The sequence below is a fragment of the Schistocerca cancellata genome, chromosome 8 (assembly GCF_023864275.1).
Source record: "Schistocerca cancellata isolate TAMUIC-IGC-003103 chromosome 8, iqSchCanc2.1, whole genome shotgun sequence".
NCBI lineage: Eukaryota > Metazoa > Arthropoda > Insecta > Orthoptera > Acrididae > Schistocerca > Schistocerca cancellata.
This window is the reverse complement of record NC_064633.1, coordinates 91,787,556-91,801,317: the sequence shown is the minus strand read 5'-3', so window position 1 is coordinate 91,801,317 and position 13,762 is coordinate 91,787,556. Positions and strand designations below refer to the sequence as shown.

Genomic DNA, 13,762 nt, shown 5'->3' with positions numbered 1-13,762 from the left:
CATTTACTATGATGCTTGATGATGATGTCTGGGGGAGGTGTACAAAAAGACCTCTATTTAGGAGAGAGAGCAGCTACAACCTAAATTACAAACAAAGTTTTAAAGAAATATTGCAAAATACCTACCTCACCAACATCAAAAACCCAAATTTTTCCCATATCATCACCAACAGTTACATGCAAACCAGATGGAGTCCAAGAAACACGATTGAGAGCAGGATTTCCATCTACTGTAATACTGGCTGTGGGTACCTGCAGAAAGAGCAAAAAGAAAGTTATTCTTTACTTCACAGCAACACTGTAAATAGTTGTGAATCAGTCTAATCCAATTCAGAAAAGTTTCCAGCAGCTCAAACTGAAAACTGAATCAAGGGTTCATACTACACCACTAAATGCATCAACTGTCATACTGTATTCCAAAAAAACAAGAGGTCCTCAGTACATAAATTTGTTAGTCATGCACCATAATTTTAAATAATGGTCTGTCTACACAGCTGGGTGGCCAGTGTGCCTGACTGCCAGGTGGGAGGCCAGGATTCAACTCCCAGCACTGTTGGAGATTTTATCCAGTGACTCAGTGTTGTATTGTCCTCAACATCATTTCATCATCATTGAATTTCAAGTCACCGAAGTGGCTTCAGACAGACTTGGACTAGGAGGTCAACAACCCCGGATGGCGTTTCCTGGCGAGTAATGCCATACAATATTTCATTTCCTTTAACTAATTGAATTAAAAAGGAGGAAATAAGCAGTAAATGCTAATTAGACATGCAGTTATTGAACATAAGGAAAAAAGACAAACTGTACATGTTACACTGTCACAACAGGAAAATGTTTACATGATTATTATCCATTTAGTTAAATTTATTGTAATTAATTTCTGCAAACCATATTTTGTATTTTCATTTACTGATAAAAATGAACAATACATCGAGCGTACAGATGCAATCTTCCATTGTACTGCTTCTTAAAAGCTAGATTCTTGTCCTTTACATGTGACAGCCCCTGAACATTGCAATGCTGTATTGGAAAATGAAAACAAAAATCGCCCCCTTTGCTGTGTGAAGAGAGACTTATTGTGCATTACAGCAATGGCAGCATGCATGTTTGACACTTAAACTTGGCCACAGTCTCACACAGAATACAGAGACTAAACTGCTCCACAAACTCTTAAAAACACACAAACATGGTTAATCATTAGTAATGATAAGTGATGTAACCAATGAAAGTTGAAGCTTTACAACAATTTTTTTCTGCCACAATAGCTAAATTGGTTTGTCTTGCATTTCAATCTGATGCAAAGAAAATGACAACAGAGTTGACAGATAAATGTTATATTTTAAACTGTGTACACAAAATTGTTCTTCAAAGTACCCACTGGTCTCTGTGACTCTTATAACAAACACTCCCCAAAAAATGTACAAAAAACCATGCTTCCTCCTAAATATTTCTGGATATTATTCCCCTCTTTTCAACCAAAATACAACGTCCCACAAATGTTTGATTGGATTCATGCTGGATGATCTAGGTGGCCAAATCATTCACTTGAACTGGGCCCTGTGACATGGCTTACTGTCATTCATAAAAATTCCATCATTGTTCAGTAACATGAATGGCTGCAAATGGTTAATGGTCGGTTCAGATGGGCAAGGGAATCCAGTTCATTCGCTGTTAAGAAAGCTCACATTATTACGGAGCCACCACCCAGGTTGCAAGGTGCTTTGTTGACAACTTGGGTCCACGGCTTAGTGTTGTCTCCACTCCACTTTAACCCCGCGACCAGCTCTTATCAAATGAAACTGAGATTCATCTGACCTGGCCATGGTTTTCAAGCTGTCTAGGCTCCAAATGATATAGTCATGAGCCCAGGAAAATCTCTGTAGGCGATGTCTTGCTCTCAGCAAAGTCACTTGCGTCAGTTGCCTTCTGCCATAGCCCATTAATGCCGAATTTTGCCACATTTTCCTAATGGATACATTTGTCATACATCCCACACTGATTTCTATGCTCATTTCATGCAGTGTTGCTTATGTCAGCACTGAAAACTCAATGCAAATGCCACTGTGCTCAGTCGTTAAATGAAGGCAGTTTGCCACCGCATTGTCCGTGGTGAGAGGTAATGCCTGAAATTTGGTATTCTTGGTGTACTGTAGACACTATGGATCTCAGAATATTGAATTCCCTAACAATTTTTGGAATGGAATGTCCCATACGTCTGGCTCCAACTACCATTCTGGATTCAAAGTTTGCTAATTCCTGATGTGAGACCACAATCACACTGGAAACCTTTCCACATGAATTATCCAAGTACAAATAACAGCTATGCCAATGCGCTGCCTTTTTATACCTTGTGTATGCGATACTACCGCCATCTGTATGTGCATATCGCTATGGCATGACTTTCGTCGCCTCAGTGTAGAATATAAAAATTAATTCCATTTAGCTGCTAAAAGGTTTATTGATTCTGTATTATAGGCTTATTTCAGCATTAGTGCCATTTTCTAGCACAACCTGCAATTAATATGAACTGTATAGATCTTGCCCACTTGGTGGTAACTGATGTTTGACAGATTCACTTATGTCTAGGTTTTTTTGATGTCCATACATATCGCATCTTTTTGTGATCGCCTTTTGCTGTCTTTAACTATTGTGAAACATTATGCATTAAAGTAATTTTGAGAGTTGGTTTGACGTTTGACAGCTGTATGACACACTTCAAAGATGCTATATGTATACATTTATTTATATTTATCATAGATGAAGTTTGGTTTGTCAACTATAGGTTACACAAACCTGCAGACAACCTAAACATCATCTATGATAAATATAAATAAATGTAAACATACAGTATCGTTGAAGTATGTGAAACAGCTGTCAAACTTGAAACCAACTGTCACAATTACATGAAATAAATAACGTTTCACAATAAACAAAGACAGCAAAAAATGACCATACAAAGATGTGCCATATATACATATATAGAAACCTAGTATAGCGTAACTTTATTTACCTATACAAATGTGCCATCGCTAGCTGGCCCCATTAGATATGGAAGCAAAGCTGGTGGTGAGGATGTGATTCAGAACAGATATGCAATTTAAAAACTTAATTTGCATTTAGTTGTTGAATAACCTGTGGTTTATGACTAGATCAACTCTCATTCACTGTAACTACAGTACAGATAAAACGGCTAGCCACATTCTACACTCTGTAGATATCCCAAAACTTGACTGAGCGCAGTAACCTAAACCTGAAGTAACACTACAGTTCACATGTTGCAGACGAATATTTAAAACAGACCCACAATTATACTCTTGAAATGACGTCTTTCACATCTAACAGGTAGTCTGGTATGAAAACGATGTTCAAAGCAAGCAACTACTGGAAGTAGCACAGTTCATATTCCAATTCTATTGTCACAGCTTGCAGAATACATTACAGAAGATTAACAGATCATGAAATTAATGATCAGCTCACAGGTAATCATTCAAAACAGTCACTGAATGTATTCTCAGTTACAGAATTTAGAAAAAGGCAATACATTTTGCGATTCGTAACTGATACTAAATCAACTGCAGTACATTTCCAGTCATTTTGGGAACAAATGCCCCCCCCTCCTGAACCATAGACCATGACGTTGGTGGGGAGGCTTGCGTGCCTCAGCAACACAGATAACCGTACTGTAGGTGCAACCACAACGGAGGGGTATCTGTTGAGAGGCCAGACAAACGTATGGTTCCTGAAGAGGGGCAGCAGCCTTTTCAGGTAGTTGCAGGGGCAACAGACTGGATGATTGACTGATCTGGCCTTGCAACACTAACCATAACGGCCTTGCTGTGCTGATACTGCGAACGGATGAAAGCAAGGGGAAACTACGGCCGTAATTTTTCCCGAGGGCATGCAGCTTTACTGTATGGATAAATGATGATGGCGCCCTCTTGGGTAAAATATTCCGGAGGTAAAATAGACCCCCATTCAGATCTCCGGGTGGGGACTACTCAAGAGGACATCGTTATCAGGAGAAAGAAAACTGGCTTTCTACGGATCGGGGCGTGGAATGACAGATCCCTTAATCAGGCAGGCAGGTTAGAAAATTTAAAAAGGGTAATGGATAGATTAAAGTTAGATATAGTGGTAATTAGTGAAGTTCGGTGGCAGGAGGAACAAGACTTCTGGTCAGGTGAATACAGGGTTATAAATACAAAATCCAATAGGGGTAATGCAGGAGTAGGCTTAATAATGAATAAAAAAATAGGAATTCGGGTAAGCTACTACAAACAACATAATGAACGCATTATTGTTGCCAAGATAGACTTGAAGCCCACGCCTAAGACAGTAGTACAAGTCTATATGCCAACTAGCTCTGCAGATGACGAAGAAATTGAAGAAATGTATGATGAGATACAAGAAATTATTCAGATAGTGAAGGGAGACGAAAATTTAATAGTCGTGGGTGACTGGAATTCGATAGTAGGAAGAGGAAGAGAGGGAAACGTAGTAGGTGAAAATGCATTGGGGATAAGAAATGAAAAAGGAAGCCGCCTGGTAGAATTTTGCACAGAGCACAACTTAATCATAGCTAACACTTGGTTCAAGAGTCATAAAAGAAGGTTCTATACATGGAAGAAGCCTGGAGATACTGACAGGTTTTAGACAGATTTTATAATGATAAGACAGAGATTCAGGAACCAGTTTCTAAAATGTAAAGCATTTCCAGGGGCAGATGTGGACTCTGACCACAATCTATTGGTTATGAACTGTAGATTAAAACTAAAGAAACTGCAAAAAGGTGGGAATTTAAGGAGATGGGACCTGGATAATTTGACAAAACCAGAGGGTGCACAGGGTTTCAGGGAGAGCATAAGGGAACAATTGACAGGAATGGGGGAAAGAAATACAGTAGAAGAAGAATGGGTAGCTTTGAGGGATGAAGTAGTGAAGGCAGCAGAGGATCAAGTAGGTAAAAAGACGAGGGCTAGTAGAAATCCTTGGGTAACATAAGAAATATTGAATTTAATTGATGAAAGGAGAAAATATAAAAATGCAGTAAATGAAGCAGGCAAAAAGGAATACAAACGTCTCAAAAATGAGATCAACAGGAAGTGCAAAATGGCTAAGCAAGAATGACTAGAGGACAAATGTAAGGATGTAGAGGCTTATCTCACGAGGGGTAAGATAGATACTGCCTACAGGAAAATTAAAGAGACCTTTGGAGAAAAGAGAACCACTTGCATGAATATCAAGAGCTCAGATGGAAACCCAGTTCTAAGCACAGAAGGGAAAGCAGAAAGGTTGAAGGAGTATATAGAGGGACTATACAAGGGCGATGTACTTGAGGGCAATGTTATAGAAAGGGAAGAGGATGTAGATGAAGATGAAATGGGAGATATGATACTGCGTGAAGAGTTTGATAGAGGACTGAATGACCTTAGTAGAAACAAGGCCCCGGGAGTAGACAACATCCCATTAGAACTACTGACAGCCTTGGGAGAGCCAGTCCTGACAAAACTCTACCATCTGGTGAGTAAAATATATGAGACAGGCGAAATATCCTCAGACTTCAAAAAGAATATAATAATTACAAACCCAAAGAAAGCAGGCGTTGACAGATAAGAAAATTACCGAACTATCAGTTTAATAAGCCACAGCTGCAAAATACTAATGCGAATTCTTTACAGACGAATGGAAAAACTGGTAGAAGCCGACCTCGGGGAAGATCAGTTTCGATTCTGTAGAAATATTGGGAACACGTGAGGCAATACTGACCCTACGACTTATCTTAGAAGCAAGATTAAGAAAAGGCAAACCTACGTTTCTAGCATTTGTAAACTTAGAGAAAGCTTTTGACAATGTTGACTGGAATACTCTCTTTCAAATGCTGAAGGTGGCAGGGGTAAAATACAGGGAGCGAAAGGCTATTTACAATTTGTACAGAAACCAGATGGCAGTTATAAGAGTCGAGGGACATGAAAGGGAAGCAGCGGTTGGGAAGGGAGTAAGACAGGGTTGTAGCCTCTCCCCGATTTTATTCAATCTGTATATTGAGCAAGCAGTAAAGGAAACAAAAGAAAAATTTGGAGTAGGGATTAAAATCCATGGAGAAGAAATAAAAACTTTGAGGTTCGTCGATGACATTGTAATTCGGTCAGAGACAGCAAAGGACTTGGAAGAGCAGTTGAACGGAAGGACAGTGTCTTGAAGGGAGGATATAAGATGAACAACAACAAAAGCAAAACGAGGATAATGGAATGTAGTCAAATGAAGTCAGGTGATGCTGAGGGAATTAGATTAGGAAATGAGACACTTAAAGTAGTAAAGGAGTTTTGCTATTTGGGGAGCAAAATAACTGATGATGGTCGAAGTAGAGAGGATATAAAATGTAGACTGGCAATGGCAAGGAAACCATTTCTGAAGAAGAAAAATTTGTTAACATAGAGTATAGATTTAAGTGCAAGGAAGTTGTTTCTGAAAGTATTTGTATGGAGTGTAGCCATGTATGGAAGTGAAACATGGACGATAAATAGTTTGGACAAGAAGAGAATAGAAGCTTCCGAAATGTGGTGCTACAGAAGAATGCTGAAGATTAGATGGGTAGATCACATAACTAATGTAGAGGTATTGAATAGAATTGGGGAGGAGTCTGTGGCACAACTTGACTAGAAGAAGGGATCGGTTGGTAGAACATGTTCTGAGGCATCGAGGGATCACCAATTTAGTGTTGGAGGGCAGCATGGAGGGTAAAAATCATAGAGGGAGACCAAGAGATGACTACAATAAGCAGATTCAGAAGGATGTAGGCTGCAGTAGGTACTGGGAGATGATGAAGCTTGCACAGGATAGAGTAGCATGGAGAGCTGCATCAAACCAGTCTCAGGACTGAAGACCACAACAACAACAACAACAACAACAACAACAACAACATGCTTTTACCATAACCTTTTGCAGCTTGACTAATAATGGTTTCCACCCTGCCTCTTTTGTAAGTTTGCAATAATTGCACGTAAGGCTATTGCTGTTTACTATGTTTATACCAATTACAATTGAAGATTTAATATTAATAGTAAAATCAGGCTTTTTGCAGATAAAGTTACCTATAATGAAGTACTATCTGAGAGAAGCTGCATAAATATTCAGTCAGATCTTGATAAGATTTCAACATGGTGCAAAGATTGGCAACTCACTCTAAATGTTCAGAGATGTAAAACTGTGCACTTCAAAAAATGAAAAAATGTACTATCCTATGACAACTATAATATCAATGAGTCACTGTTGTAATCGGCCAACTCATACAAATACCTAGGTGTAACAATTTGTAGAGATATGAAATTGAATGATCACATAGGTTTGGACGTGGGTGAAGCAGGTGGTAGACTCCAGTTTGTTGGTAGAATACTGGGGAAGTGTAATCAGTCTACTAAAGAGATTGCTTACATATCACTCGAGCGACCCACCCTAGAATATTGCTCAAATGTGTGGGGCCCGTACCAGTTAGGACTAACAGGGGATATTGAACGTATACAGAGAAAGGCAGCACAAACGGTCACAGGTTTGTTTAATTCAGGGGAGATTGTCAGAGATACTGAAGGGATTGAAATGGCACATCTTGAAGACATACATAAACTATACCAAGAAAGTCTATTAACAACGATTCAAGAACAGGCTTTAAATGATTACGTTAGGGATATACAACAACTCCTACATATTGCTCACACAGGGATCATGAGGATAAGATTAGAATAATTACTGCACGTGTGTGCGTGCGTGCACACACACACACACACACACACACACACACACACACACACACACACACAGAGGCATTCAAACAATCATTCTTCCCGCACTTCATACATGAACGGAGCAGGTAACTGGTACACTGGACCATACCCTCTGCCATGCACCTCACAGTGGTTTGTAGAGTATAGATGTAGATATAGATGTAAAAGTGGTAATTTACGTTTCTGAGTAAATTAATAGTACAGTAAGATTTTTCTCATCAAGGACTTTTAGATACAACAATAATCTCTATTAAATTATGTTGTTTGGTTCGGAATTCTATTCCACTAATAATGTGTTAACTAAGGAAATTAATTACTGTGAAACCAAATGAGCACAAATCTTGCTAATATTAGCTGTATAACTGCTACGGTTTATCTACTTCATCAGAAAGTTAGTAATCAAATATATCTTTACAAATGAATGTTATCATAGATAAATTAAAGACTTAAATGTCTCAGGGAAAATTTAAAAAATGGCTCAAATGGATCTGAGCACCATGGGACTTAACATATGAGGTCATCAGTCCCCTAGAACTTAGAACTACTTAAACCTAACTAACCTAAGGACATCACAAACATCCATGCCGGAGGCAGGATTCGAACCTGCGATCATAGCTGTCACGCGGTTCCAGACTGAAGTGCCTAGAACTGCTCGGCCACAGCGGCCGGCAGGGAAAATTTAATTTAAGATCTATACGATCACCTGTAGTACAGCACTTCCCCATTACGTCCAATGCTGGGGTGCTATTCCAGTGTCGGAGAGCCCTGGTAATAGTGACAATATAAGGGGAGATGTGAATTGGAGTTCGTGTTGCGGAGGGTATTTGACTTTGGTAGTTCGTGCAGCTATGTTGAACATAATGCTATGGTGGTGTAATGGTCACCGTATCTGCCTAGTAAGCAAGAAGATCCGGGTTCGAGTCTCAGCCGCAGCACAAATTTTAATTCACTTCTTCCGCTTCCAACATTATCAATGGTAACGAAGGTTTAGATTAGTGTTTACAAATGAACAATGGTAACAAAGTTTTAAATTAGTGTTATTTTGTAATTAGCACAGTTTCCTGGTAAAAAGCCACGTTAATGGGTATAAGTAAACAAAATAATGTAACAAATAATAAAGTTAGGTATTGTGCACACTCTACATACAAGATCATACTGAATATATTGGGGGAGGGGAAGAAGAACACAACAGATGGAAAGGATCCACCTGCTTTGTTGTACAAGACATTAAGTAAAACTGTCAAACATCTTCTAACCTACCATGAAGTAGGAAGTATCAGTATCGCTCATATTAATGGTAAGTTGTACTACACAAGGCCACTAATGCCAAAATAGGCCTGCAGAACAGAATCAAATTCAGCAGCTAACTGTCATCAGTTTTAATATAAAATTCATACTCTGACATATATTATGCTGCAAGCCCTACAGTGTTTAAGTTACTAACAAAACATAACATTCAAATACACAATTAAAGTAAAATTTAACAATGGGAACTCCATGTTGGAATATCAACAGATTGCTACTTACTGTAAGGTTGATATGTTACGTTGCAGAGAGGCACAACGGAAAGACACTTACACATTAGCTTTTGACCAAAGCCTTAATCAGAAAAGGAAATGCACCCCCCCCCCCCCCCACCCCCCGACAAACAAACTCATTCACACAAGCAAGTCACATAGGAGGGAGCAATGTACTGCTTGACTCTTCAGTGAAGGTATGTTCTCGACACTTTATCAAAAGCCCGTACCGAGCTACTGAGCGTCTCTCCTGCAGAGTGTTCCACTGCAGTTTATCTATCATCTCCGTAACGCTTTCGCGATTACTAAATGATCCTGTAACGAAGCGCGCTGCTCTCCGTTGGATCTTCTCTATCTCTCGTATCAACCCTATCTGGTATGGATCCCACACTGCTGAGCAGTATTCAAGCAGTGGGCGAACAAGCATACTGTAACCTACTTCCTTTGTTTTCGGATTGCATTTCCTTAGGATTCTTCCAATGAATCTCAGTCTGGCATCTGCTTTACCGACGATCAACTTTATATGATCATTCCATTTTAAATCACTCCTAATGCGTACTCCCAGATAATTTATGGAATTAACTGCTTCCAGTTGCTGACCTGCTATTTTGCAGCTAAATGATAAGGGATCTATCTTTCTATGTATTCGCAGCACATTACACTTGTCTACATTGAGATTCAATTGCCATTCCCTGCACCATGCGTCAATTCGCTGCAGATCCTCCTGTATTTCAGTACAATTTTCCATTGTTACAACCTCTCGATACACCACAGCATCATCTGCAAAAAGCCTCAGTGAACTTCCGATGTCATCCACTGTATATTGTGAATAGCAACGGTCCTATGACACTCCCCTGCGGCACACCTGAAATCACTCTCACTTCGGGAGACTTCTCTCCATTGAGAATGACATGCTGCATTCTGTTATCTAGGAACTCTTCAATCCAATCACACAATTGGTCTGATAGTCCATATGCTCTTACTTTGTTCATTAAATGACTGTGGGGAACTGTATCGAACGCCTTGCGGAAGTCAAGAAACACGGCATCTACCTGTGAACCCGTGTTTATGGCCCTCTGAGTCTCGTGGACGAATAGCGCGAGCTGGGTTTCACACGACCGTCTTTTTCGAAACCCATACTGATTCCTACAGAGTAGATTTCTAGTCTCCAGAAAAGTCATTATACTTGAACATAATACGTGTTCCAAAATTCTACAACTGATCGACGTTAGAGATATAGGTCTATAGTTCTGCACATCTGTTCGATGTCCCTTCTTGGCATGGTGGTCCGAGCTGCCAGAGATGGTGGCTGTGCATGTGTGAGGTGCGCTTGCAAATGTGAATGAATGCATGCGTGTTTCCTTTTCTGATGAAGGCCTTGGCCAAAAGCTGATGTGGAAGTGTAATTTTGTTGTGCCTGTATGCAACATAACATATCACCTTTAAGGTAAGTAGTGATCTATCTTTTCCTTGTACTGTTGATACTACAAAATGAAAGAGACTTTTCGAACATTCTGGCAAGGTGCAACACACCATTGGTGGTCATGTGATATAGCCAGAAGAGTTCAAAACTTAGGACCAGTCTTCACAAAATGAATAACAGGGGGTGGCATTATGTGGCCTGTCTTTGGATAAAATCTCTTGAAACAAAATTCCAAGGCATCCACACTTTTGAAATAGGGATGAATGAATTTACACAGCACTAATATTATTTGACATGATAATGCTTCATCATCATCCCACTAAGAAATCTACACAGATTTACTTGTTTAATGGGGTGTGGTATTATTCATTACAGCAAGGATATTTCTCATGCCATGAAAAGAATAAAAAGCAAAAGAACAGTGATTGGTTCAGCACACAACAAAGAAGAAATGAGGTCTGATATTTACAACTTTGTTGTACACAGTGGTGGTGGTGGTGGTGGTGGTGGTGGTGGTGGCGGTAGTATAGCTGCATCACCTTCGGTCCGAAAACTGGTGTGATGTAAGCTCTTCACACTAGTGTATCTTGTGAAAGCCTCTTCTTCCCTGCATTACTTCTAAAATCTACATTCATCTGAACCTGCATAGTGCAGTCAAGCTTTGGCTTCCCTCAACACTCTTTAGACCCCATACTTCATTCCATTATCAAACTGACAATTCCTTGATGCATCAGGATGTGTACTATCAAGTGGTATCTTCTTTTACTGAGATTGAGCAAAAAATTTCTTTGTTCTCAATTTCATTTAACATCTTGTCATCAGTTATTTCATCAGGTCTATGCATCTAACCTCCAGAATTCTTCTGTAGCACCACATTTCATAAGTTTCTAATCTCTTCCTGTCTGAACTGCTTACTGTACACATCTCACTTCGGTACATTCCACACAATTACCTTCATAAAAGAATTCATGTTAAATTTCTTATTTTCAGAAACACTTTTCTTGTTATTGCCAGTTTGCATTTTATATTGTATCTACTTTGGACACTATCAGTTGATTTGCTGCCCAAACAGGAAAACCCATCTACGTTTGGATTGTCATTTAATAATCTAATTCTACTGCATCACCTGGTTTGATTCAGCTACATTCAATTAACCTTGTTTTACATTGACATCCATCTTATAACCTCTTTTTCAACAGACAATCCATTCAGTTCAACTGTTCTTGCAAGTCCTTTACCACTTCTGTGCCTTGTCAAAGGCAAACTGCAAAATTTTTACTAAAAATAAAAAAAAATGAAACACAGAGTGTATGTACAGAATTGCACAAATAGGCCATGTAGACAATATTACATTAAAAAAAATGGTTTTAAATAATGTTCTTTGATTTCCTTTACTGTTTGCATAATGTACAGACTGAATAAAAATGGGGAGGCTACAATACTGTCCCACTACCTTCTTAACTAATGCTTCCCTTGCATGGGCACTGATTCCTGTCACTCCACTCTGGTTCCAGTACAAGTTGTACAGGAACTTTTTCTTCCTGAATTTTCCCCTTGCTACTTTCAGAATTTCAGGCAGTGTCTAGTGGTCAATATGCTCAAAGCTTACAAATGCTACGAACGTAGGCCTTCCTTCAGTCTATCTTCTAAGGTAGGCCTGGTCAGGAGGTCGCTACGTGAGCACAAACACTCACAGTAAAATAGTGTGGGTAGATGTCACTATGTGGCAAAGGGATTACAAACTCTGTACTACCTTTAGAGGAATGACCAAGAATTACTTTTGCCAAAGTCTTACATACAAGCATTTATAATTATGGCACATTACTTAAAGTGGAGAGTAGCCCATTTGAAATTGATGAAAAGCAGCATAAGGGCCAGGTTAGGAACTCCGAAGTGACGGTCAGACACACCAACATAAATTTACAACTTGTTATAGTATGATGTCTAGCTACAGTAATAAGTTTGAGCAATTTTTTACTACAATGACAGACTTCAATTTAAAAACTTATCTTCACATTAGTAGTGCTCAGGAAGTGGCACCAGACATCGATGCTTTAGTGAAAATCAAAATAAGCAGTATTAACTGACACGCAGTATTTCAATTTTTAATGTGTGATTAAAATAGTCATAAAATACACGTAATGGCCATCTAAACTTTGGCTAAAAACAAAACTGACTTAAGTCTGCATTGATTGTAAAGAAATGCCAGGCTTCATACTTAGCTGCACCACATTCCTCACGTCATCAACTGAAAGAAATGTACATTTCATTTCGCTGTCATTTATAATCAATGCAATAGTCTTAAAGCCTGCATGAAGTGATAAATCTATGAAGAATTAACACAGAATAGACTCACTGACAACAGCTGCCTACATCCTTCTGATTCTTCCCACGCTTCCAGCCCCCCTCCCTCCCCACCATTAGTTGCTGTGAGCTGGTAGGTCTCTCACTGCTGTGGCGTGAGTTTGAGTGAGCTCATACTCACAGATTGGTGAACACGCCAGTTCTGAGATAAGTTGTAGGGTCAGGATGGCCTAGTGCACTCCTCTCATCTCTAGAACCCAAGATAACTTCTACAATTTTTTCCATTCTTCTGTACTTAATTCTTCTTAGAATTCCACAGCTATGACTTATTAACATTGTTGGCATCTCTCTTTTTGATACAGGAATAATTACATTTTTGACACATGTAAATTATTCTTGCAGTATCTTACCTCCCATCTGATATTCATTTACTTCCTTTTTTCTTTCTATGATATTGTCTTCCCATTTGTTTTGCTCATACAGACCCTCTACATTTTCTTTCCATCTTTCAGCATTCTCATTGAAGTGTATCAGGTTGGCTTCGGCTGAACACTCATTTTACATATAATGAGTGTTGTTTACTGAATATTTGGTTGCCTTTACATATTATTAATCAGGGTCCCGCCAGTCTGTAACCTGAATCCGTATGCCTTGGCTCAGACTTTGCCTCCTAACAAACTGCAGATAAAGGTGTTGACAATTACCTTCTCGTTATCATTCACTCTTCCACATAATCAAGAA

At 39.2% G+C, this 13,762-nt stretch overlaps 1 protein-coding gene across 18 annotated transcripts in view; it reads right to left on the bottom strand.

Annotated features, from left to right (window-relative positions):
* LOC126095287 (cytoplasmic dynein 1 intermediate chain) overlaps positions 1-13,762 on the bottom strand; it is a 197,842-nt gene that overhangs the window by 13,886 nt on the left and 170,194 nt on the right. For all 18 annotated transcript variants that reach the window (XM_049910054.1, XM_049910055.1, XM_049910056.1 and 15 more), the window contains one exon: positions 126-251. In XM_049910054.1, coding sequence (XP_049766011.1) covers positions 126-251 — 126 coding nt within the window. The remainder of the gene's footprint in view (positions 1-125; positions 252-13,762) is intronic.